The following is a 25,851-nucleotide window of genomic DNA, read 5'->3' as shown; positions in this document are numbered from 1 at the left end:
GTTTACTTTGTAATCGCTCTATTCGCAGCTATTTTTAACACAAAGTTGCACAAATTTCTGATCGGGTGGAAAATTGGACAGAACATCGGGCACCCCAAGAGTGCAAAAGCCGAGTATAGTGCTCGCCCGGCGGGGGGATGTACGACAAGGAGCATGTCAGCCACAAAATGCAAGCCACCTCCGTATTAAAATGATCCCAGTATTTGACATAATACAAAACAAGATGTTTACTCACTTCCTCGTGATGTATAGTGAAGAGAACTCCTTCTCCCGTACACGTCACAGCGCCCTCTTTCTCAACTCGAAACAGTTGCAGGACGTCACTCATTTTCATGGCGCGGGATTAAAAAAAACTAAATAAATGTAGCGATCGCTTCCACACACATCCAAGCGGTCCATATCATTCAGGAGCATAAAATACTGCGTGTATTATGAGATAAACATGCTATTTCGTGTCACATGCACTTTAAGAGTAAATTGCTATTCGTTCCACTTAAGAGGAGCATAACAGTGAAAGCCAGATGTCGAAAGAAGCCAAATGTCCCCAAATGACCTGATATGACCAGGACGTGTCCCCTAAATGACCAGGACCTGTCCCTTAAATGACCTGATATGACCAGGACAGGCCCACCAAATGACCTGTTATGACCTGGACGTGTCCCCCAAATGACCTCAAGTGATCTGTTATGACCAGGCCACGCCCCCAAATGTCCTCAAGTGATCTGTTATGACCAGGCCACGCCCCCCAAATGACCTGATGTGACCAGGACACGCTCACCAAATGTCCCCATATGATCTGTTATGACCAGGACATGTCCCCCAAATGACCTGTTATGACCTGGACGTGTCCCCCAAATGACCTAATATGACCAGGCACGCTCCCAAGGGTCCCCAAATGACCTGACATGACCAGGACGTGTCCCTCAAACGATCTGTTATGACCTGGACGTGTCTCCCAAATGACCTAATATGACCAGGCACGCCCCCAAATGTCCTCAAATGATCTGTTATGACCAGGCCACGCCCCCAAAGGTCCCCAAATGACCAGGACACGCCCCCCAAATGACCAGATATGACCAGGATACGCCCACCAAATGTCCCCAAATGATCTGTTATGACCAGGACATGTCCCCAAATGACCTGTTATGACCTGGACGTGTACCCCAAATGTCTCTAAATGAACCGGAAGTGACCTGATGATGTGCGCCAACCAATCTGGGCGCAGCTAAGATCTGTATTTCCACACAGGAAAGACCCGTAGTAATGTTATGAAGCATTTCATTTCTTTGATATGGGGTGGGAACTAAAGTTCACAGCCGCAAGTTGACAGTGGTCGCTATTAAGCGTGCAGACAACTCGTCGATACCTCTGCTTAAGGGCAACAAGAAAAAAGAGTGCTTGCATTGACGAATTGAAGCTGAACTCATTTCCTCTGGAGTAAAAGCGACCAATGAGGTAATTTAGTTTGTGTTATTTGACTTAGTAAATCAGTTAGTTTCTATTAGTTGCTGTAGTTACGTGGACATGTTGTGTTTTCTGTCTCTGTGTGAAAATGATTAGACTTTGTGCATATATTTATCTGTGTTGTTCAGTTGTTGTTCAGTTCTCACGGCAACTCCATCAAGTTGTGTGATTAAAGCCCATGATATAGCCTCTTGAAGTGGAACCTTCTCAATCTTTCTACTGCCGATTTCCTTCACTTGACCTCTTCGGCAAATAAATTGTCGAAGGCCACGAATACATGAATCGGTGTCCAGAGAATAGGCCACCTGCAGGTGGATGGCACGGCAGTTCAGGCACGTGAATAGGAACCCGATGCCTTTTTCAATTCACCGCGTCCTCTTTTCACTTTGATCGGCTCCAAGTAGTCCATCCCCACATGTGTGACAGGAGGCAGTTCTGGAGTGATGCATTCCAGGGGAAGGCCAGACATTATCTGCTTTTTTTTTTTTTTGTTAATTAAGTTTATTGTCCGCCTGAGGAGGGGAAACTTATCTTACAGCAGGTGAGCACACAGATACACAACAACAGATAACACATACACATAAAATAACGAAAACCACAATTTAAATGCTATGAACAGCTTCGCCTCTCAGTTAGGGCTGGGCGATATGGCCTTAAGTACGTATCACGATAAATTGAGCAGATTTACCTCGATAACGATAAATTTGCCCAAGCGGACTGTTATATAATTTGAAAATTTGAATCAAGGCATGGAATACAAATGAACCGTTTCTCGTTCAATTTCTTTAACCAGCTTTCAATTTAACAATTGCACATGCAGTCTAAACATTAAGTATTAAAAAAAATATTGTAAACAATAAGAAGTCTAATGTGGACATTTATAACAGCTTGTATGACTTGAAAAATGTACAACATTATAAAAAAAAAAAATCAATATGACGACTGTGCAAACATGTCATTCTAACACAAATGACTTGCAGCTTTAACAGTACATGTCAGACAACTTATTGGTAATGGCTGCTGTGAAATAATTATTCAACACAAGTGTTTACGTCAAGGTTTCAGGTTTTTTCCCCCCCCCGAAACATTTTCTAATACATGCACCCCCCACACGGACACAACCAGATTAAAGCTGTATTGCTCTGATGCCAATGAAACATTTAAGGTTTTATGATGTCAGAATAAAGCATATAGGCTTCACTGTTGGATTATACTTTACTACCACTCACACAGAGATGCCAAATAACTCGACATGATGATTGCTACATGAAGTCCGTGCCCAGTCCACTCATTAATTTCAGCCGTTTCGACAAGGTTAGAGCCGCTGTCCGACTTTCATGTTCATTTGTAGCCGTTGTTAGCCGCTAGCGTTAGCCTGTGGCTTGGCTACCAGAAGAAAGCGCTGAAAGCATCCTCTCCTGATATCGTGAGAACCAGGGAGGACAGCGGGTGAAAGCCCGTCTGGAACCCGCCAAGAGTTTACTTAATGTCGGGTGAAAGTTTGGCGAAGCTAACTCAAGCCCGACTCCATCCCGTTTACTTGTAGCGTTAGCCGCTAGCGTTAGCCTACAGGGCTTCTGTTTGATTGGCTTCCTGAAAACCACGTGACTCCATACGTACGCACACTGTCTGCTTTCTTAAAGGGGAATGAACATAGCCAAACAACACAGCGTCAAAGCGGGATAAAAAGACTATATTTTCTTGTTTTATTAAATTAACAAATTTACTGAAATGGTCAACATTACGTCAGTCATCGTGAAGAATTTTGGTCACGGTAAATTTTCGGTTTACCGCCCTGCTCTACTATCAGTGCAAGAATTGTGCAAATTTAGCTGCCTAAGCGCACTTGATAAAAAGGAGTTCTTTGTCCTATTGGACTTAAAACAAGGGGACTCTGAATCTCCTGCCTGAAGGGAGAACCTCAAATGAGCAATGAAGGGGGTGATCTGCACAGTCAAGTATGTCATTTGCCGTCCTCCTAACCTGCCTCTCGTAAATATCAGTTAAGTAGACCTGTGGACAACTTATTATCTTACTAGCCAGAAATGGAGAGCAGTTCGATGTCCGGAGTGCATAACGATTCCCTGACGGTGACGTTGCTGCACCATCTCTGGTTTATGTATACACCCACACCACCACCCTGAGATTTCCCTGTGATTTCTGCATCTCTGTCCAACCTGACATGCGCCCCAAAGCCGCTGATCGATATATCCACGTCCGTGTCTTTAGATGACAGCCATGTTTCCGTGAAGGCCATAATACAGGCATTCCTGTATGCCTGTCAATGGTTTGAATTTGCTTGAAGCTCGTCAATCTTATTCCTTAGCGACCGCGCGTTTGCGAGTATTATTGTAGGGAGAGGAATACGGGGAATTTTTTTGTCGCTTTGACCCAAGTCGAACGCCACCTCTCCTTCCTCGCTTCCTCTCCTTACGAGAGTTTTCGCGATCATTTTTGCAATCACTTCCAGGAGACCTGCGCGTGGAGATCTCTTCTAAAATATCCCCGGTTACAAGTGGATGGAAGTTTATATTTCCCAAACTCAGACTGTTCCATTTCATGAAACATTCCCGAGAGTATGTCCTTACCGGCTCACGTTGCTGCTGGCTACTTCCGCCTTGGACATGGTAGATCCATAAGATGATCACGTAATATATCTCCATGACTACTGCTTTAATGAACAGTCGGTCTAGTCCATTTTCAAAAAAGCAGGAAAACTTTGTCAGCAATTCTGACATACAACGCGCACACTTGCACACCTGCTGCTGGTCGCTACAGCATGAGTAGCGCCCTGCCTCACGAGAGTAGCAATGAGTGCTCCCCTATTTTACCACGCTGACTAAGACAAACGTGACATTGCTGAATTATGGCTCTCGCCAAAGAGTTGGCTTTCAGAATCCAATAGCGAAGTCGAAGCCCGGACAGCATGCGATTCCTCTCTAAGTGTCCGGTCAACGCATTGATGTAGGTGAATATGAGCTTAGACACATGTCCACTTTTGAGTAGGACTGCTGGATGCTTCACCTCGTCAGGCAATGCAGATCTGCTTAGTCTTCCTCCTATCCCTAGCACACCGTTAAAAAGCACAGGGTCAAGTCTCAATTCAGCTGCACTTTGACTGTTGTTCCTTTAAGGTCTGGGCCTATTTTGTCTGATTTTGCATGCCTTTGAAGTTGCCTTTATATTTCAAAGAAAGAATTGTTTACGATGGCCCGGTTTGGTCCCTTTTTTTGTGACACCTTGAACTTCATGTCCAAACTGTTGTTTCCTTCACTGACCAATTATAAATCATCATTTTGGGCCCCAAAAGACCATGAATTCCAAAATCGTTGTCAAAATTTTTAATATTGATGTCCAATTGACAACCAAACATGCGTAACGAACCGTTTTGAAACTTTGTAATATATATTCAACATGTTAGGATGAACATTCAACCAAAAAATTTTAGAATAGTATTTGACAATTCAACATAAACAACAGGTATAGCCATAGGCGTTTTTTGCCTTTATACATGCTCTAGTCAAAACAGGTTATATACAGCAGACCAAACAGTGAAGAACAGTGAAAAACATTTATACCATCTAACACAAAAAGTGTTTAGAGGCCATCTCTTTATGAGTTTAGGTACTGCGGCCCATCACCTGATGAAAACTATGTACACACAATCAAGCTTCTTGAACACACATTTATATACACAAATTGAGAAGACTGATTGTGGGAAAATATATCTATATATAACATTGGAAAAAAAAGTATTTTCAAAAATATTTACAATAAACAAGTTAATTTCTTTTCAGGCATGCCACTCCGAAAAGCAGTTTCATCCTGGAATTAGAGCCCACACTTCCATGGGGTGTCGGTCCTCTTTCCACCCTTCCATTTTCATTTCACTTTACTTTCATTGTCACTATAACTGTACATGAAAAGTCAGTATTTATGAAAATAATAAAGTATAAAATAAAAATATATACAGCAATAAATAATAATGGAAATCTATATGTATGACAATAGAAAGAATACCATAGCTGAATATGTGCTACATCCCTAATCTTCATATAGAAAGAAGAACACCACAAATTATAAATTCTTGCCTGGTATACACACAGTGCACGTACGACTTTGATCTGATATGCACATTTTATTATTATATACACAAACACACACTTATATTGCATGAAAATTAACTTTGTCTTGCAATATCAAAAGAAACTTTCAAAAGAAACTTTTTCAGCATAAAAAAAAAAAAAAAAAAAGAGTTGGCGTACCTCTGCTCATCGATGGCGTCACCCACGTGTTCAAATCCGTCACTATCTTCACTCGAGGACTCTTCCGAAGACGATGATGACGAATTTGGACCATCCTCTTCCTCAAGTTGATCAAAAAGCACAATTGCTTGCCCTAAATTTAGTTTTCCGTTCATTCTCAAAGTCACACAGTCGCTCGCTCGATTCAAACAGCCGTCGTTTGCCACCTCGCTGCTTCAGAACACTCCTCCCTCTCGTTCGGTGGAACCTCGCACGGCAGTTATATTTATAAAAAAAAAAAAAAAAAACTTCGAAAGGGTTCGTTTGATTTGTGTTTTTTTCATGGAGCTTCCGTTTTGAAAAAGGACAAGAAATGATGGAAATATAGACATAAAGAAATGATCCATGCAGCGTTTTAATGTTTTTTTGAGAGGACAATAACACTATAAAACTTAAATGACAATATCTCACGTTTTAGTTGGTCGATTGACTTCAAATAATAACGAGAGTAAACAGCAAATTCCGCACTTTAAAACGAGACCAACCAACGGCATGTGGGTGACATAATTAAAACATGAGGGCGCTTCAAAGACGATGTGCGCTGAGGACGCGCTGTTCGACTCTCAAGGGTTATTTAATACCGTTATCTCATCAACAACAAAGCTGTAGATCTGTTCAAAGCGCACCACAGCTTGTTCTGCACGCTTTCCGTTGTGTTTTGTCACTATGAGCCACCTGTGCCCGAACTGACTTTTGCCCTCTGGCTATTTCTTGGCACAAGCGATCTTCCCAAATTCCTGCGTCAGACTAGGCCACTGTGCTTCTGGCTGGGAGATGAAGCCTGGCCATTATTTCTTTCTTTTGTGAATTGAAGCAGGCCAGCTGCTCCCTAGCCACGTGAAACATCATCTGCGGGATTGATGCTTTAGCTGATGTCCACTGTGACGACTTGGACATGTCCCTTAATGATGGTAACTGCGTGGGGCCACAAATGTTTGAAATCTTGCAAAGCTATTGTGATATACCTCAGAACAGTTGTACTGTCTGTCCAGAAGACTGAATCTTTGCAGATGAATGGTAGCTCTGGTCTCTGTATCCTGTCCACCTTGACTGCGAGAACTGCAGCAGCAAGTTCCAGTCTCGGTATTGTAATCTGTTGTAGAGGAACCATCCTAGCTTTTCTCAAAGTCGAGTGGACCTCATTGTTCTAGTATGACGGACGAAGCTAAGATACTGTTCCGTATCCAGTTTCACCAATGTCGCAGAAATGCTGTAGCTGTGCATTTTTTTATCTCGCCAAATCCGCTCGGTGTGAAACATCTATCAACAGGAAAGTTGTCCAGCTTCTGCAGCTCAGCCAACCAGTGTCGCTGCAGGTGGCGATTGCCTCTGGGACTTCCTCGTCCCAGTTCAGCTTGATCTTGCACAAGGTTTGCCAAATTCGCTTGCCAATTAGGATGACGGGTGCAAGGAATCTTAGCGGGTCCTACACAGAGTTGACAATTGAAAGTATGCCACGACTGGTTGTTTGCTGTGGCCGGATTGCTACGCTAACTGTAAAAGTGCCCCGTTCAATACTCCATTGAGCTCCAAGAGTTCGCTCCATTGGCGGATGTTCTCTGTCTAAGTCCAATGTTTTTACTCCTTTTGGCTTTTCTTCCTCAGGAATTGAGGCGAGGACGCTGCGCCGATTACTGCTGACCCGCTTGGTCAGCTTGAATCCACCCTTGCAAGGCACACACACCTCTGTATCAGTCAACGGCTCGCTCCTTGGTGTTCACAGCCTAGAGGGCGATCATCCACATTAAAATGATTTCTGATGGCGTCAATCACCTCGAATGTTTAGTGGATTTGATTATCATCGGCAGTTTTAAGCAGGGTGAATGTGCCGCAACTTGGTGAGGACACAGCTCCAAATGGTTAACTGTCAACACGGTGCTCTGTGACCTTTTGGCTGAGGTCCCCGTCTCCATTGAGCACCAAGAGTTTGCTCCATTGGCGGATGTTCTCGGTCCAAGTCCAATGTTTTTACTCCTTTTGGCTTTTCTTCCTCAAGAATTGAGGTGAGGACGCTGCGCAGATTACTGCCGACCCGCTTGGTCAGCTTGAATCCACCCTTGCAAGGCACACACCTCTGTATCGGTCGACAGCTTGCTCCTTGGTTTGATTATCATCTGCAGTTTTGAGCAGGGTGAATGTGACGCAACTTGGTGAGGACACAGCTCTAAAAAGGTGAACTGTCAACAAGGTGCTCTGTGACCTTTTGGCTGAGGTCCCCGTTAACCCGCCTGAGAAAGCGCGGAGTGTCGACATCCTCTTTTGCGGCTTTCACCTGGTGAAACATAGCTTTTTAGATCGGCCATCGGTGTGGTGGGGCCCTGGCGAAACCGCAGAAGAACAGCAAGCAATGTGTTGGTCAGGCTGGGCCCTTGCAGCAGCTCTTGGTTCAAAGATGTTCCACCAAACGTTGCTGCACAGTCAAACACAACACGACTTGTGTGCTTTCTTGGGTGATAAACACTGTGATGTGGTATGTACCACCACACTTTCCCTTTAACACACTCCAGCTGGTCATTGGGTACTTCTTCAGCATATCCTTTCTCTATCACATCATTCATGAACTCCTTGTATTCTTTGATGAATGCTTCGTTCTTTCTAAACTTTTGTTTCAAGAGGTGAGGTGCTCGCTCCTCTGCCACTTGTCAATTGTTAGGCATTTTCAGTTTAATGTGATGATGTCCATCTTTTAATGTTACAGGAGCAGATCAAATGTCAAAAAAATGTTTCTTTTTCACAGACACCTCCTTCTTTGCATCATAAGGCTACTCTGTAAATTCCCGGTTGGACTGCTGAACCAAAATCTCTTCCAAAGTTTGAGTAGAGATTCGATTGGCACTCACGTTCGGACGGCCATGCCTGTCCGTGCTGGTGGCTCTGTTACCGAGTGGACCATTAACCACCCGGCCAAGAAGAGTCTGCACTGCGTAAGATCAGTTGCCTTCGCTTTTTATGATTCGCCATGGTTCAAGTGCTTTTGGAGCATTGACTCTGATCAGCGGTTCCACATCTGCGTCGGTTTTGGTTGCTACAACATCGTTCAGATATGGCCATTTCCTGATTTCACGTTCCTATCTTAAGTTACAGGGATGCTGTTCTGGGTGTAAGTAACTGGCAGATCCAGGAATAGGCTGCTGTTGAGACCAGCAACCTCTTGTCCAAAAATCCCGTAACTGGTAACAGGCATTTCCAGACCCAAGGTTTTGAGTTTTTCCAATTTCTTTCCAGTTGCATTGTGCTTTTTCATCAGTGCTTGAGTGCAAAGGTAGCAGAGACGCCAGGGTCTGAGAAGGCATACGTTTGTATAGTACGGCTTCCTCTTGACAGCTTCACCTGCACAGGAACGACAGCAAGTGTGCACTCTTTGCTGCCGGCCCTGGTAGGTTTGTGCAGTCCTTGAGAAACCGAGGCGCTGCTTACAAAATGACTCGGTAGGAGTTGTACTCAATTAATAGTTTCATCTCCGGCTGAGCTTTCTTATCCAGTTCAATGTGTAAAATACCCAGGTAACTTTGACACTTTGGACGCGTCATACGCTTACGGCAGTCCTTACTCATAGGACCTTTCGACAGACATCCACAGCACAAGCCTCGGACTTTTGAGGAATTCAACTTTCTCCTTGTTGGCTATATGTTTAAACACGCCACATGATTCAATTGTATGATCCCCATTGCAATACAAGCAAGGTTTGTGAAATGCAAAAGATGTGATCCATTTTCAGACCTTTGATTGAGTTATTGGGAAAAGAAAATTCACTTAGCGAAGGGGTCACCGTGGTGGGAAAACTGCTACCTCTGCTGGTCTGTTGTGTTTGCCCATTGATTTCACCCTCCCGTGTCACCCACCTGATCCCCGTCGTCTCGTTACCCCTTGTCTGCGTGTCTATAAACTCCCCGGTTTTGCCGAGTCTTCGTCGCGACAAAGTCCATGTGCACGTCAGCAGCTATTCTCGTCCATTTTCTCCTTCCGAGCCCTCGTATTCCTCTCGTTAGGTTTTTGATTGCCAGCCTTTTGTTAGTAACATGAGTTTTGTTTGCTTCTGTGTTTTTTGGATCTTTATACAGTATTGGTTTGTACTTTGTTTTTTTGTTGGCCTTCATGAAATAATTTTGCACTGCCTGTCTGCCTCACTTCCCTTTCCCTGCATTTGGGTCCAAATCACCGCCCGCGCTCCCCGACAGAATGGCGCCGAGCCCGAAACCGCCTGTACCCACTATCGGGGAGCGTCACGGTCAACGCGACTCCGGACCTTCGCAGGTGAGTACAGATTCGGAGCAAGTGTTGCTTCCCCGATGCCAGCGGGAAGAGTTAACTGAGCTACCAGGACAAATCTGAGCTATGTTGAGCTCCATAATAGCCCAAATAGAACATGTGTTGACCGGGCATTGGGAACAAAAAACTTATCCTTCAGAAATGGGGAGAGAATGCATGGCAGTGTACCACAGTTTGCGTATATTGTATCTAGTAAACTTTCTGAAGAGAAATCCCACATCTCACCAATTGCCGACGACAAATTTGACTCGTCAATTGTTTCTACATCCGACGACGATCTATGACAGCACTGCAGTTTCTTTGTTTTCCCGCAATAAGGATGCACGGTTCCAACAATGTTAGGGCAGGTGGTGAAAAGAAAGGGAAAAAGGTGATGTGAACCGTTACCACCAGTGTTGTCACAGATTACTTATAAAAGCAATTTCATTACTGATTACACCTAAAAAAAAAGTAATCTAGCTACTTTACTGATGACTTTATTATCAAAGTAACTAAGTTACTTTAGAAGTAACTTCTCATTTACTTTTTACCAATTTTTCTCCTTTTGCTGCCTCAACATAAAAATAACAAAATGGCATCGCATGTAATTGAATTTTTCTCATAAGGCTTCATCTTGGAGTTAGCGGGGCTTTAATTAGTCGATGGAGTTGATTTCAAACACCATTGACTCGCGATAGCTTAGCCACTCCGGAGCCCTGAAATTAACAAATAAATGACAAACTGCACAGAATTTGTTCAATCAACTCCAATGACCAAAACCCCCCGCTAACTCCAAGATAAAGCCTAATGTCAAAAATTCTGAACTTCTCCCTTTAAAATAAAGACCTAGCTGTTAAAATATTGTCTGTAAAAGTTGTAAAGCAATAAAACAAACAACAAAAATGAATGAACAAGAATCCCACAACGTATTTCATAATGGGTCCAAATCATTTATCGAGCAGATCATGTGACTAGCACCAAAGAGACCGGCTTTTGCTTTGCTAGGCCCAAAACTGCACCTGTTGAGGAAAGATGGATGTTTAGAATTTCTGTAAACCTAAGCTTTCAAACGCAACCAACAACAACTGAGCTTGAAATATATATATACATACATATACAGTATTGGCCAAAAGTTGGGCAACACCTCAAAGGTGGATACTTCAAAGAATGTAGAATATAAAACCTGTTTTCAGTTATTTCACTTTTTTGCCATTCCACAAGTTCGTTCATAGTTTTGATGTATTCAGAGAGGATTTACAATAGTAGTATAAAATGCAAAAATGATGAGGTGTGTCCAAACATTTGACTTTTGTTTCAGTCATCAACATGCTTTGCCCCCAGCCCCACAACAGTAAAACTCCGCCTAGGGTTACAAACACTAACAATAAAATGTGCATAAAGGCTGGTTCCAAACTGTAGAAGTGCAGGCTGTCTTGGTACCTGTAGGCTTTTGTGGCGGGGCTCTTGCTCCCAAAAATGGCAACCAAAGCAGAATGATGGTTTTTAAGTGTTTTTATTAACGACGTTCCCAACAACTAAACAAGCAGTGTTCTGTGACAAAGTGCAAAAGTGATTATTTACAAAAGTTTAACCAAAATTCACCATACTTACAAAAACATTAATTGCATGACAAATAAAATTAAAAGGTCTGTTACCTGATCTGCACCACTGCGTGACTCCAAATGACTGAGGTAGGAAAGGTAGGTCTGTCCTTATATTTCTCCTGGCCCCTCCCCCTTCATCCAATTAACTCAAAAAGTTTAGTTTTAGTTTTGTTTAATATTAGCTTCACTATAAATGAAAGAAAAATACAATAAACAAAATACTGGTACTACTATACCGAAAAAACATTTCAGAAAGAAAAATAAATTTACGTTGGCCAAAACTCAAGCCGTACGGTGACGTCACATGCTGACGTCCCGGTCGCGACGTCATAAAACCAGGAAGTAAAGGCGCGCTCGGTTTTGACAGTTCAGCACGTGAATGCATGGGCCTAGGTTATTTTTGCTCAATTTCCATTATTGCTTGCTCAGAATAGTGTCAGCAATATAACCCCATACTATGAATGGAGGATGACTACATGTGGAAATGTTTGTTAAGAGTATGGCGTAAGGATGTTGTAGCGGCAGCCTAGTGTGCACCCTAGACCCCCGCGATGCCTAACAAGTTAACAGGTATGGTGTGAGTACGCGCGCACGTGAGTGTCAAATGAATAATATTGAAAACGCCAGGTTGGCCGTGTCTCATGCGTTATATTGAGGACGCAGTGTTTCCCCCGGGATCTGACGGGGCTACTCCGTCACAGCTTTGCTTGGAGTTTTGTTGCGTTGTGCTGTAATTCCAAGCGCTTCCTTGTTGAATTGGATGTCGAGTTTTTAGCGGAAGACCGTCTTTTTCAGCCAGCGCAAAGTTTGCAACGCACGGAGATATTTTTGTCATCTTTACTTGACAGAAATGTGAAGTAATGGCTGTATTTCCAGTGAGCAAAGGCAGCCATTTGCCTTTCACTGTTAGCATTCTGAGGAGCCAGCGAGGCTATGTTGTTAACCGCCGTGGCAGACAGCGCTCAAACAGCATGGTAATACACGTGACCCATTTTTTTTCCCCGATGAGAAAACGTGAGAGGTGATGTCACTCCCAAACTCAAGAGCAATATTTTCTATTCAAATGATCTTTGTACATGACTACATTATTCTTCATTCTACATACATTATGAGGCAAAAACAATATAGTAACGCACAGGCACTAAGAAAACTAACTTTACTCGGATTACTGGCTTGGAAAAATGAACACGTTAGATTGCTCGTTACTGAAAGAAAGTAATCAGATTACAGTAACACGTTACTTAGTTACTTAGTAACGCGTTACTGACAACACTGCTTACCGTTAATGCGACTTCTGATGCTTGATGGTTTTGCTGATGGCTTTGGAGTCTGGTTGATACTTGGTGGTGGTGGTGTGTGTGTGTGTGTGTGTGGGGGGGGGGGTAAGCTTACCTATGCGATTGATAGATAAATAGACACAACGACATGTACAGTGCTGCTCGAAAGTTTGTGAACCCCACAGCGATGGTCAGATTTTTTGTAAAAAAAACTAAAATAACCTTATTAAATGTTAAGTTATACCCAAATCCACAATACTGACATTCCAAATAATGGACTGAAACAAAAGAAATAGTTATATTGTCATTCTTTATTTAACAAAAGTGGTTGATTTAAGAAAAACTCAGATATCATGTGTGCAAAAGTATGTGAACCCCTTCAGTTAATAGGATATTGCGCCTCCTTTTGCAGAGATTACCTCAACCAAACGGTTTCTGTAGTGACTAATCAGCCTCTCACATCTACTTTGGGGGATTTTTGCCCATTCTTCCTTGCAGAACGCAGTCAGTTGAGAGAGGTTTGATGGGCGTCTGGCATGAACTGCTCGCTTCAGGTCCCGCCACAGCATTTCAATGGGATTTAGGTCAGGACTTTGACTGGGCCAGTCCAGAACACAAATCTTCTTCTTTTTCAGCCATTCCTTGGTTGTATTGCTGGAATGCTTTGGATCATTATCATGTTGCATGATCCACCTTCTGCCAAGCTTTAACTTCAAAACAGATGGCGTCAGGTTATGTTCTAGGATTTGACAATATCCCTCAGAATTCATGATTCCCTGGACTATGTGGAGTTGTCCAGGTCCTGAGGATGAAAAGCAAGCCCAGATCTTGACATTCCCACCTCCATGCTTCACTGTTGGGAGAAGGTTCTTTTGGTGGTATGCAGTGTTGACTTTTCGCCAGACATGGCGGTTTTGGTTGTGACCAAACAGTTCAATTTTGGACAATTTTGGAAAAAAACAAAAAAAAACTACTGAATTGATTAAGCTATACCTGTTATTTCATATAAAAAATAACAGTTCTGATTAAATTAGGAAATCAGGTTGAAATAATAGAAAATTCCAAAATGTTGAGGGGGTTCACAAACTTTTGAGCAGCACTGTATGTTTGTTTGTAATCAGATTACTGACAACACTGGTTACCACTGTCATGAAGATAGCTATGATAGAGAAATATGAGCGTTGGGTGCACATCCGTAATATAGCTCGCTCGACAATACAGCTGTAGACGGTCTATGACGATCCTCCTCCGTTTGTCAGTCTTTATAAGTTAAGGTGGCAATTTTTATTGTGGTAACATCGCCAGTTTTGTCAGGTTTCTAGTGGTTTATTCCATCGGCTTTTGCAACACAACACGCCTGGTGCCCCCCGCAGCAGCAAGTGAACAAAAGTGAAACTATAGTCAGCCACGCGGTGCGGTGTGTTCAAGTACAGCAAAAAAAGTCCGCTACATTAGAACCTGATTCGTTACATGATTACAGGTACAGTGATACCTCAGCCCACGAACATAATTGGTTCCCAGAAAGTGTGTGTAAGGCGAAAAGTTCGTCTTCCGAACATTTATTTCCCATAAGAAACCATTAAAATGAGAATAATCCGTTCCCAGGTCCCCATAATACATAATTTTCTACTAAATAAGCCTTAAAACTACACAAAAATATACCTTATTTTATGTATAATTAATGTGCTATTGTATTATAATTAAAGAAATCAACTGTACTGTAGAATAAAGTCGTTTTATTTACCTTTGTGATGGTAGTTGATGGCTTGATGGAATGGAGTGGGAGGAGGAAGGAGGGAGGGAGTTACTGTTTGGAAGGAGAGTGTTACCGGCAAAGTGCGCAGTTAGCATAGACTCCAGTGCTGTGTCCCACACATGCTTTTGGTTGTTAATGAAAGTGCCCACAAAAAGCCATCCGACGCCTCTGGGTGTTTGTATGCACGCCGGCCGCCACCTTTCTGGAGAGGAAATCGGGCGAACCGAAGGCAAGCGACGACAACGAGCCAACGTGACTCGCCGGTCCACTTCTCACTACGGCGGGAAGCTGAAAGCACCGCCAATTACCAGTCGAGGGCGAATTGGTAACACGAGTCACCTTCCATAATGACTGTAGGTAACTCTTTTTCGGTCCCATAATAGCAAAAGTACACTCAATATGGTCCAAAATGTCTATCAAACACAAACCACGTCCGCACTCAACGAAAGGGATGGGACGAACTGGGACGCCGTGAGCGTGCGTCAGCTTCTCGTGGCGCTGTTCGACCGCCTGGTTTGGTTCGTCCGCCAAAAACTCGTTCGTCAGCAGAGACTATATGCTCGCGAATTTAATGATCTTGAGGCGAAAAGTTCGTGAGCTTAAGCGTTCGTGAGCTGAGGTATCACTGTATTATTATCTGGGTCTTTGAAAAAAGACCTAGGTACCGTTCTTCTGTTTTGTTTGTTTTTTTGAATGGGATTTCTTCGGCGCGCCGCACAGCCCGAACCGTTTGACCGATCGCCACTGTTCGAACATCGAAACGACCGGCATTTTTCGAATGACCCTGAAAATTTTTCCGTTTGCCCTTAACCGCTGATTTTTCACTGATTTTTTTGAAAAAAACGAACAAATTTTGAACATGTACCTAGTCCTACAACTTTTCACATAATTTGGGCATCAAAAATTCCGGAACGATGTAGGGCATAAAAGTTGTATACAGAATTTGGGGGAAAAATTGCTGTTCCCCGGAGGTTTGCCAAAAACCTTCCCATTTACTTCCAATGGAATTTACATTAATTTGATGCCATTGATGGCCATGTATGTCAATTCTATTGATGCAAGTGTACTTGGATATCATTGACGCCTATGCAAGTTGATGCCATTGAAGGCCATGATCGTCCAAAAAATTTTCCCATTCATTTTCAATGGCAAAAATAAAAAAAAGTCCCCAAATCAACAGGAAATGACCAGATATTAATAGGATGTGTCCCCCAAAGACCTGATATGAGCAGGCCACGCCCCCCAAATGTCTCTAAATGACCTGATTTGACCAGGCCACCCCCCCAAATGACCTGTATGACCAGACCACGCCCCTTAATTGTCCCCAAATGACCTGTATGACCAGGGCACGCCCCACAAATGTCCCCAAATCAACAAGAAGTGACCCGATATTGTCCCCGAACTATCCCCAAACCATCCTGGGCGGGGCTAAGATCTATATCTCCACACAGCAAAGACCCAGAGTAATTTCTCCAGAAATTGCAGTTTCTAGTTATTATTGCTATTATTATTCTGATTTGTAATTCAGAATTTGTTTTGCTCTTTGCAATTGATATTTGCAATGGTAACATTATCTATTGAGAATTTTGTGTAGGTTTTGGGGCTGTGGAACGAATGAATGGAATTAATCATGTATTCTTATGGGGAAATCCTGCTCAACGTACGACCATTTCAACTTACAAACAAGGTCCTGGAACAAATTAACTTTGTATGTAGAGGTACCACTGTACTATTTCACCAGAGAACTCATTCAAATCACCGTCTGTGTAAGGTATTTCTACCAAGAATACGGTTATATTTAGGCCTGATATGAGGCCGGTGCTTTCTCTGCCGCTAGGAACCTGGTCCGATCGAGGCTGCTTGCACAGATAGTTTCCAAAGCATTGTCCTACTTGCTGCTAAGGAGATGGACAAGAGAATTGAGGACATGTTCAAGCGCGGTAAGTCCTGTAATTGTCCGGAAATGTCAATTTCCTGTAAGCTGTGTGTAGACTATAAACAGGGGTGCACATAAGTGGTCCGCATGCGTACTGGACGTAGACAAATGCGCTGGCCCTCAACGGCTTACATACGCTTTTGCGTACCGATGGCTGACCACTGTATTTGCGGCGGACACGAGAAAATAACTTCTCAAAATGTCGAAGAGGCAGGCCACACTGACTAATTACTTCCGTGTTCCCCCACCCCCGTCAAAAGACAGACAGACGACAGAGACGTCACCGGAGCTACCGAGGAAAAAAAAGGACTTTTGCTGAAAAGTGGCTACAGGAGGTACCATGACTAGAAGCAAATGATGCTCGCACGGAAGTGCGGTACAAAATGTGCCGTGAGAATCCCAATGTCGCCGATAAGAGCAGCGCATTTTATGTAGGGTCAAAGAATTTCAGCCATCCAAACTTTGAAAAGCACGAAAAAAACAGAGAGCATGTGGCAATTAAGCAAACTATCGATGTCAAACAGGACCCCACTCGCCCTATGGACAGGTGGCGGAATAAAGGTAATGAACAGCGACATGCACTGACAAACGTGTTTTTGCTTGCATTTTACAAAGCTAAACATACACGTTCAATGAGGTCTTATGAGGAGGATATCCCACTTTTAAAAAGGCTTGGAGTTAATGTGGGAGCCGCATAATGCCCTTTATTTTGAATTGGTGCTTCTTATTTCTTTACATTTCACTTCAAAGTAATGGCAATTTTGTTGTGCCAGTTGATGTTAATCAAGCATTAATGAATTAAAGTTAATTGGCTCTAAGTAAAGCTTGTCATAAATTTATCGCATCAGGCGGGTCGGCTCTCAAGCTCAATGAGGACCAAGTCACATCTCCAGGTCTTCCTCTGAGAACCTGGGCAAAAAAATTATGTGCACCCCTGACTATAAACCTTTCTGCTTTCTGTTACTTTTCCCCCTCGGAAATACATGTCTGTGTGTATTTTACGTTTATAATAACATATGAATACGCAGTATATACTGTAAATACATCTGTGGAGTAAAGTTGTATGTACAAATTGGGACCAGTGGGCCAAGTATTAGCGAGGTTCCACTTTTGCAGAGGCAGGCAGAACCAACTCAAATAGCTTGAAAAAGACGGACTTTCTTGCAAAATGGGCGTTTCTATTATATTTTCTATTTTCTTGTATTCGATCATATGATGAATACATTGGCGTTGTTGTCACTTTCTTTTCAGGCAAACAAGATGACAGCCAACCATTTTTTGGACCCATGTGTCAGCTGGAGAGTGGCATCAGGCCTAAGATCGAGGCTGAAGTCAGACGTCTGATCCACTTCCAAAAAAAGGATAGACTCGCCTCTTCGGTGTCGGCCATTTTGCTTCACACAGATGGGTACTACGACCTGTAAAGTGCTGAATATCCACATTGAGCAATGTTAAGTCATGTTTGTCTGGCATGCAAACATTCTAATGACAATATTGGAAAGATATCACCAAATTGTACAGGCGATGGTGGCAGGGGAATTTCAGTTTGGTGATTAGGACAATTCGTTATTCACGGAAACCAAATCAAATCTATCGAGGTTCTGGATTAAAGTCATTCCGGAATATCGCTACAAGAGCACTGAAAACCTTGCTACAATTTCCAACATCGCATCTTTGTGAAGCGGGCTTCTTAATTCATGCTTAACGACAAGGTGAAGTTGTGTGCAGCTTACATGGCAGGATGTATCTGAGGAGAACTTTTCTACATGTCCTTCCATGATCAAACCTAAGTTAATATTCCTTTCTTTAAAGAGCATACGACACCAGAAAAAAAGTCTTAAATGGCATTATTATGTGAATTAGAATCATATTTTGAGACGATTCGACCATATACAACAATTTAGCAAAGCGCAGATGACGAGAAATTAGTCTTTTAATCTGCCGGTTAGCCACGCCTACAATTATAGGGCTTTAGCGTCCCCAACAGGTGGATGACGTCAGCGGTAGACTAGGCTCATCGGTTTTACTATTCAGCCCATTGAGGGAGAATTGTTCAGAACGAGGAAAACGAGACGAAGAGAGCTGCAAAATGTCATTGTTTCAGTCTCTCTACTCCCAATATTTTTACAGGATATTCTTTTTATCCAAGTATTTTTCCCCAATAGCTATATAAATGGCCTGAGAAGGACCAGTCAGCCCGTTGAGGGGGAACTATTCACAATGAGGAAAACGCGACGAAGAGAGCGGCAAAATGTCATTGTTTCTGTCTCTTTATTTCAATATTTTTACAGGATATTCTTTTTACCCAAGTACTTTCCCCAATTGCTAAATAAATGGCATGGTCATGACAAATAACTTGTGCTAAATGGAATATAAAATAATAAAAATCCATTTATTCAAGACGACATGGCAAAATTACTCCATAATGGTCAAAACAGTCGACTTTACCTTTACTGTCACACCTCCCGAACGATATTTTATGACACCTAAATCGGACATATGTCATTTCCCTTCCCCGGCTTCGGAGAATGTAAACAGCCCAGAAGGAGTGACAGCTAGCCGACATGCTAACCCGAACCGAGGGATGTTTCAAAGTCTTCGAAGTGGAAAATCACACATAACTAGCCTGGATTATTTGACATGACGACCCGGTTGTCGAGTTTCTTTGCGGATCGGCAAACCGCCCGGCGGAGAGCAATTTACAGTTCGTTCCCCGGAGGAGGGTGGCTGCAGTTGTTGTGCAGCTAACGTGCTAACAGCTAACTGCTAATGTGCGTGAGGATAGCTTTTTACATGCCTATCAATGATCAAACGTAAGTAGTCCTTTATTTAAAGGAATTTTATAGTGTTTACTTTGTAATCACTGTATTCGTATTTGACATAATACAAAACAAGATGTTTACTCACTTCCTTGTAAGTCCAATGGTCCCACAGTAAATATCCACAGTGAATGGGAACCTTTTGAAACTCCAAAAAGGCGCATACGCCTCTACCGCATACAGAATGATTTTTCTGCAGCCGTTTGGCTGGCGTGATGCAAAAAATAAAAGTATTAATCCGCAAAATCAGCTGAATCCTTCGTCCTCATACACAACAGTACACTGTAGCGTGAAGAGGACGTCTTCTACCGTACACGTCACAGCGCCCTCCTCCTCAATGCGAGACCGAAGCCGGAAGTCGCTCATTTTCCTGGCGCGGGATTCAAAAAACTAAATAAATATAGCGATCGCTTCCACACACATCCAAGCGGTCCATATCATTCAGGAGCATAAAATACCGCGTGTATTATGAAATAAACATGCTTTTTCGTGTCACAAACACTTTAAAGAACGTTTGTAGTGTTTGGAATGGCTGCATTGGCGGCCATGTTTAACGTGACGCACCTGCGCAGAACTGCATCGTTGCCATTTTTGATGGGTTGCAAAATTTGTCAGAACGCCGGTCCGTGAACAAAAGACCCAAATAACACCGGTCCGTGGTGCAAAAAAGGTTGGGGACCCCTGATCTAGATAAACCGTTCTCTTCCTCTTCAGTTTTCTGCAGGATATTCGACAGTACATAAAGTCTGTTGTTGAAGGTCTTCTCCAAGTTGAGCAGAAGAAGCAGGAGGCACATCAGGCCTACTTGGGAAAGAAAGAGGAACTCCTTCAGCTCTTTCAGCGGAGAGAATATAAGCAGGCTTTGGAGACGGTAACGCACAACATATTTGCTCTTACGTCCACAAAATGGAATGTTTTGGGGCCTATTTGTGATATGGGACACTGTCGTCACACGTTCAAAAATGCGCACTTGTATGCCAAGATATTTAGTCACCTGCTGCTGATGTATTTGACATATTTCGCTGTTCCCTGTCAAGTTTTAACACATATTGCATATTTGGCTTCAGGGCAGGGGCGCCTCCAGAAATTGTTCATAGGGGTGGCCAGATGGGGCCACTTCAAATCTTGGGGTGGCACACCAAAACTAAAAGCCATTATTTCAGGTTTTCATTATATTATTGCAGTAAAAAGGTCCGGGGAAAACTATCAGAAAGACTTAAGGACATGGCTACTGATGTACTTTGTGTAATATTTGATGTTACTCATGATTTAATGTGCATAGTCCGTAACTGTCCAGTCAACATTTTGAGTTCCACAACAAAATCTGTTTGTTGCGTAAGGTGTACATTTAACAACAACTAAATAATTACTGGGGGAAAGCAAGTACGGAGGCAATCATATCTTAACTGGATATTTCCCCACACAATGTTAATGTGACACAAAAATAATTATTACTGAATGAACAAAACATAGAAAGCATAAGCGGATTTTTGTGGCCGAAAAGTGTCATTGCATGTAATTGACTTAAGTTGTAAAGCAATAAAACTGCAACAAAAATGAATGAAATGAACAAAAAAGATTTTTTATCATCATGGGTCGAAATTATTTTTCGAGCACCTTAGACGGTTATTTGCTTTGCATATAATTAAAAAAATAAATAAATAAAAAATATATAATATACTGTAGAAGAGGGAAAAAAAAAAGATTTTGTTTTTGATTGAAAATATTTACTTTGATTGTAGCAACTTTTTTGGGGATTGAATGATTTAGACACAAATGTTCTAATCATAATATGGCCCAAACACAAAAAGGATTGCTTCAATCAAAGAAAACATTTTCAATGAAAAGTCAAGTGTTCAAATGCAAAATTTTCAATCTCCAATATTTTTTCGCATTCAAAATCTTTTTTCTGTGATTGAAATTTTTCTTTTTTTTTGATTGATTTTTCTTTTTGAAAATCTTTTTTGTTTTGAAGCAACTTATTTTTTGATTGAATAATGAAATGTCGAAGCCGAGTGAAAAATGTCGTAGCCAAAATGTGGCCCAAACACAAATCAACATTACTTGAATCAAAAAAGTTGCTTCTATCAAAAAACTTGACTTCTATAAAAAAAAAAAAAAAAAAAAAATGAATCAAAGAAAAATGGCTTTCACATGCATTTTTTTTTTTTTAGTTTTTTGAGTTTCAAATTTATTTCTGCATTGAAACATTTTTTTGATTGAATAATAAAAGACACAAATCTACTTCCCATGTGGCTCCGCCCAGGGGATACATTTTTTGACTGGGGTAACTACATTGGCACGATACCGGCAGGCGTACCAAATTCAATGGATGACGATCTTGGCGAAAAGTATTGCCTAACCAGCCTGATTTAGAATTCCCGTCAAGAATGATGGGAAACAAAAAACGCTCATTTTCAACTTATTATTATAAATATTCTTGTAAGTTCATTTTATTGCTGACACTGCGTTTCGGGGTCATCAACATGCTGTGCCCCCCCCCCCCCCCCCCCAAAAAAGTCAAACTCCGCCTATGATAAAAAGTACTTCCCAACGGGGATCAACCGATTACCTGGCTATACCGTATGTGCAACATACTCTTATTGTCACTTAATGTAACACAAAAATAATTATTACTGAATGAACAAAACATAAAAAGTACTTCCCAACGGGGGGACCAACAGATTAGCAGGCTATACCGTATGTGCAACATACACTCACATCGCTGTTTAATGTAACGCAAAAATAATTCATGAAGTGCCTGAACAAAAAACAAAACAAAAAGAACTTGCCAAAAGGGATCAGTATTCTCTGATTTTGATGACCAGGCTATCAGTATGCTTCAGAACAGTTTTATTCGCCTGTTGCTATGTTTTTTGGCAAACGCATCTACAAAGTCATCAAGATTTATGGCCCTTCGTGATTCAACGCTTAGCACTAGGGTTGTTCCGATCATGTTTTTTTTGCTCCTGATCCGATCCCGATCGTTTTAGTTTGAGTATCTGCCGATCCCGATATTTCCCGATCCGATTGCTTTTTTTTTTTTGTGCTCCCGATTCAATTCCAATCATTCCTGATAATTTTTCCCGATCATATACATTTTGGCAATGCGTTAAGAAAAAAATGAATAAAACTCGGACGAATATATACATTCAACATACAGTACATAAGTACTGTATTTGTTTATTATGGCAATAAATCCTCAAGATGGCATTTACATTATTAACATTCTTGCTGTGAGAGGGATCCACGGATAGAAAGACTTGTAATTCTTAAAGGATAAATGTGACTTTTTATATTGTGACTAAATATTGCCATCTAGTGTATTTGTTGAGCTTTCAGTAAATGTAGCCATTTAACTGTTCTGCCCAAATACATGATGGGAAGTGCAACCTTGACTGTGCGTCGTGGCACCAATTGATATATCTTCTCTGCGTTGGGAAGTAACAGAGAGTGTTAAGAAAAAGATCAACTACTACCTTTCTTCCCCACATTGCTTCCCATGACTTTTCTAATTGTTGAGGGAGGGATTGTAAGGCTGTAACCAATGAAAAAAAGGCTCCAAAGACTGCCAAAATTCACTCTACTCATTTTACGCTTTCTTTTTTTTTTTTTTTTTTTAAACCTGTCCTGTTCAGCTGTTTCACACAGAGAATGGAAGTCTAAGTGCGCAGATTCTGAACAGTTTTAATGTTTCACATTGAGAGTCTGACATACTCCCATTGTGATCATTCAAAATACCTTTTTATTATGACAAAGCAGCGAACAGGAAGGGATTTTGGGGGGTCAGAAGAAAAGAAATACAAGAGAAGAAAGAAAAGAAACACATACACAAACAACAACAAGAAATACACTGAACATCTAAACTAGTTACTAATATGCTGGTGCTATCGTCAGCGAGATGTATTTCCGGTTTACACCATGTGGGGGCCTATTGGCCAGTGAAAGAGGAGAATGGGGGTGGGGGTGTCTATAAGACTATAAGCTAAGTGATTGAAAGGGGTAGAGTGTACACAAATCAGTTCTGTGATCTAGGACCCAGTAATCGTGTAAATCTCTTATGAGTGTAAGCCCGTTGGCGACCAACCCTACGCCGCCGCATCGCCAATCCCCGGCACCGGAACCCCCAACCCGAGCATGCCCTACCACATCCAGCAGCACGCAAGCCCCACCGGGCGCGCGACAGCCACGCAGACGGGCGGAGAAACCGCGCGGGCGCCAACCCAGGGCCACGGCCCCCACCCAGCCAGCCCGGGGAGGGAGGGAGGGAGGGCGGGCGGGCGGGGGGGGCATGCGGATCCCATCCCTCCTCCCGCCGCCCAGCAAAGGAGCCATCGTCCCCCCCCCCCCCGGGACCCAGGGTGGTCCCCCGGGCCACCCGCGCGCCCATCAACCGGCCTTCAGGGATGGCAGGAGGGGACGCATCACCAACCCCACGCCTACACCCACCCCCGCCCGCCCACCCGGGCCACGAGCCACAGCCCCCCAACCGGCACGCCACGGGACCCCCAGCGGCCCACCAAGCCCCAGGCAAGGCAGGGCCCCCTGCCGGTGCGGCGCCCAGCCAGCGACCCGCGACGGAGCGCAGGGCGGATGCCCAGCCAGAGAAGAGAGGGGAAGGCGGAGGCAGGAGAACGCCCAGGAACTGCCACGGGGTGATGCAAGATCGGGGACCCGACCCCCCAACCCACTCCCGCAGCCGAGGCAGAGGGGAGGCCAGGTCATTTTACGCTTTCTTTTAGCTCTATATATAGGTAAAACGGTAGGTAAAACGGCGCCATTATAGATGGAACGCGACAACACGTGAGTGGGCATGCAGCGCATGCATTACTTGCGTTAAATATTTTAACGTGATTAATTTCAGAAAATGAATTACCGCCGTTAACGTGAATAATGTGATAGCCCTACTTTAAGACAAAACTAAAGACTGGATGAGTGTAAGACATTTTGTCTGTAACGTTAAAAAAAAAATAAAAAGGCATGCCCGATATTTTTTTGCCGATTCCGATACTTTGAAAATGACGTGAAAGGACCCGATCGATCGGCATCTTAGCACCCCCATCTCCTCCTCCTCACTAAGCCTGTGTTGCTCCCCTGTCGTTTCTGTCCTCCTTTATTCTTCAAAATGTCTGTCGTTTTTGTCTTAGAATCATTAATTGATGTCTAATATTTCGTTTAAACAAAACAAAACAAAACATGTTTTTACTAAAAAGATTTTTAAAAATAGCGAATTTCTGGTAGGATCGGGTTGGATGAGAATACCTGAATTTTCCTAATTCCTCTCCAGGCCCTGTCGAGCGTTGACCACCGATTGCTCGCTGCTGTGTGCTGGGCGGCAAGCGAGCTGGATTTTGAGAATATGCAGCCCAACCCATTGCCCCCATCACTTATGGTGGCCATCGTCCAACGCCTGTCTAAGGACATCAAAAAGCTCAAGGATCCCCAACTGGAGTAAGCCCAAGACACAATACCAAAGCACTTGCAGATAATTTGACTGAAGGTATTCGTTGTGTTTCTTTTCAAACGAATCCAAATATAGCACTTCAAAGATGTCATTTTGAAATTTGGCTAGCCTAATAACATCATTGTGCGAGACATTTTCTCATTTTTTCAGAAGGTACACACACACGAACACACAAACACGAAACGTTTTTCACGTGGCCGGCGAACCACCAAAGGCCATAGCGACCTCGGTCCATTTAATTGAAGATTGAACTATAGCGTTACAAGAATGAATGCTGTTGTATACGGCGTGATTGATCTTTCAAATATTTCTCTGGCTCCATTTGTGCAGATTTTTGTTTTACCTAGTGTACGTGTTGGACAAAATGGCTCTGGACGAGGAAGAGAAGCAGCGCATAGCGGAGCAGCTGAAGGAGTCTAGAACCGTCATCTCTGACTTCAAGGAAAATGCACCCGAAGAAGCCGATCATCTAATGTTGTCACTGATCATTGGTCAGCTGAACGCGTTAATTGGCTGAGAGCCATATAATATGTTTAAAACAAAAAATACAAGTCATTTGTCCATTTTATGTCATTAAAACAGTTTTAAAGACCAACAAGTCTTTGAATTCTTTTTAATAACATTGCTGTTGCTAATCAATGATGAGTATTTCTTACCATTGATGCGACCTCTGGTACTAGATGGTTTTGCTGATGGCTTTGGAGTCTGGTTGATACCTGGTGTTGGGGGGGGGGGCTGTTGCAGGAGAGCTACAGCGGTTGGACACAGCAATTCGAGCTAACAAGACTCTTAACATTGCATACCGCTTCAACAGTATTTAGTAGTGATGGTCAAATGAAGCCTCATGAAGCAATGAAGCTTTGCAGCCAATCGGTTTGCACATGTAGCAAAGCTTCATTGTGCTTCATTTACTCTATGGCGCCATCAAGTGGTCTACAACAGGGGTCCCCAACCTATTCCACTAAGGCCCACTGTGGGT

At 42.8% G+C, this 25,851-nt stretch overlaps 1 protein-coding gene across 5 annotated transcripts; it reads left to right on the top strand.

Moving 5' to 3' along the window:
• The first annotated feature begins 1,183 nt into the window (after positions 1-1,183).
• On the top strand, positions 1,184-25,459 carry LOC130915234 (enhancer of mRNA-decapping protein 4-like). Of its 5 annotated transcripts, none has more exons than XM_057835117.1 (7): positions 1,185-1,455; positions 9,947-10,022; positions 16,491-16,593; positions 17,841-17,997; positions 20,123-20,279; positions 24,696-24,859; positions 25,203-25,459. In XM_057835117.1, exons 1-7 carry the CDS (start codon positions 1,451-1,453, stop codon positions 25,387-25,389), a joined length of 849 nt encoding a protein of 282 aa, XP_057691100.1. In that variant the 5' UTR covers positions 1,185-1,450; the 3' UTR covers positions 25,390-25,459. The 5 variants fall into 5 exon arrangements, with proteins under 5 accessions (XP_057691103.1, XP_057691100.1, XP_057691099.1 ...); XM_057835116.1 differs by lacking the exon at positions 1,185-1,455 and adding an exon at positions 1,512-2,005; XM_057835118.1 differs by lacking the exon at positions 1,185-1,455 and adding an exon at positions 2,551-2,778.
• The last annotated feature ends 392 nt before the right edge of the window (positions 25,460-25,851 follow it).

This window comes from Corythoichthys intestinalis, chromosome 4, assembly GCF_030265065.1.
Source record: "Corythoichthys intestinalis isolate RoL2023-P3 chromosome 4, ASM3026506v1, whole genome shotgun sequence".
In the NCBI taxonomy this organism is placed as follows: Eukaryota; Metazoa; Chordata; class Actinopteri; order Syngnathiformes; family Syngnathidae; genus Corythoichthys; species Corythoichthys intestinalis.
The sequence above is the reverse complement of the archived record's forward strand: the minus strand, read 5'-3'. Positions and strand labels throughout refer to the sequence as shown.

Coding starts and splice junctions, on each gene's coding strand:
- LOC130915234 (XM_057835116.1), top strand. CDS start 1,908: ATGCATTCCAGGGGAAGGCCAGACATTATCTGCTTTTTTTTTTTTTTG. Junction 2,006..9,946: donor GGAAACTTATCTTACAGCAG/GTGAGCACACAG, acceptor GCTCCCCGACAG/AATGGCGCCGAGCCCGAAAC. Junction 16,594..17,840: donor TGAGGACATGTTCAAGCGCG/GTAAGTCCTGTA, acceptor CTTTCTTTTCAG/GCAAACAAGATGACAGCCAA.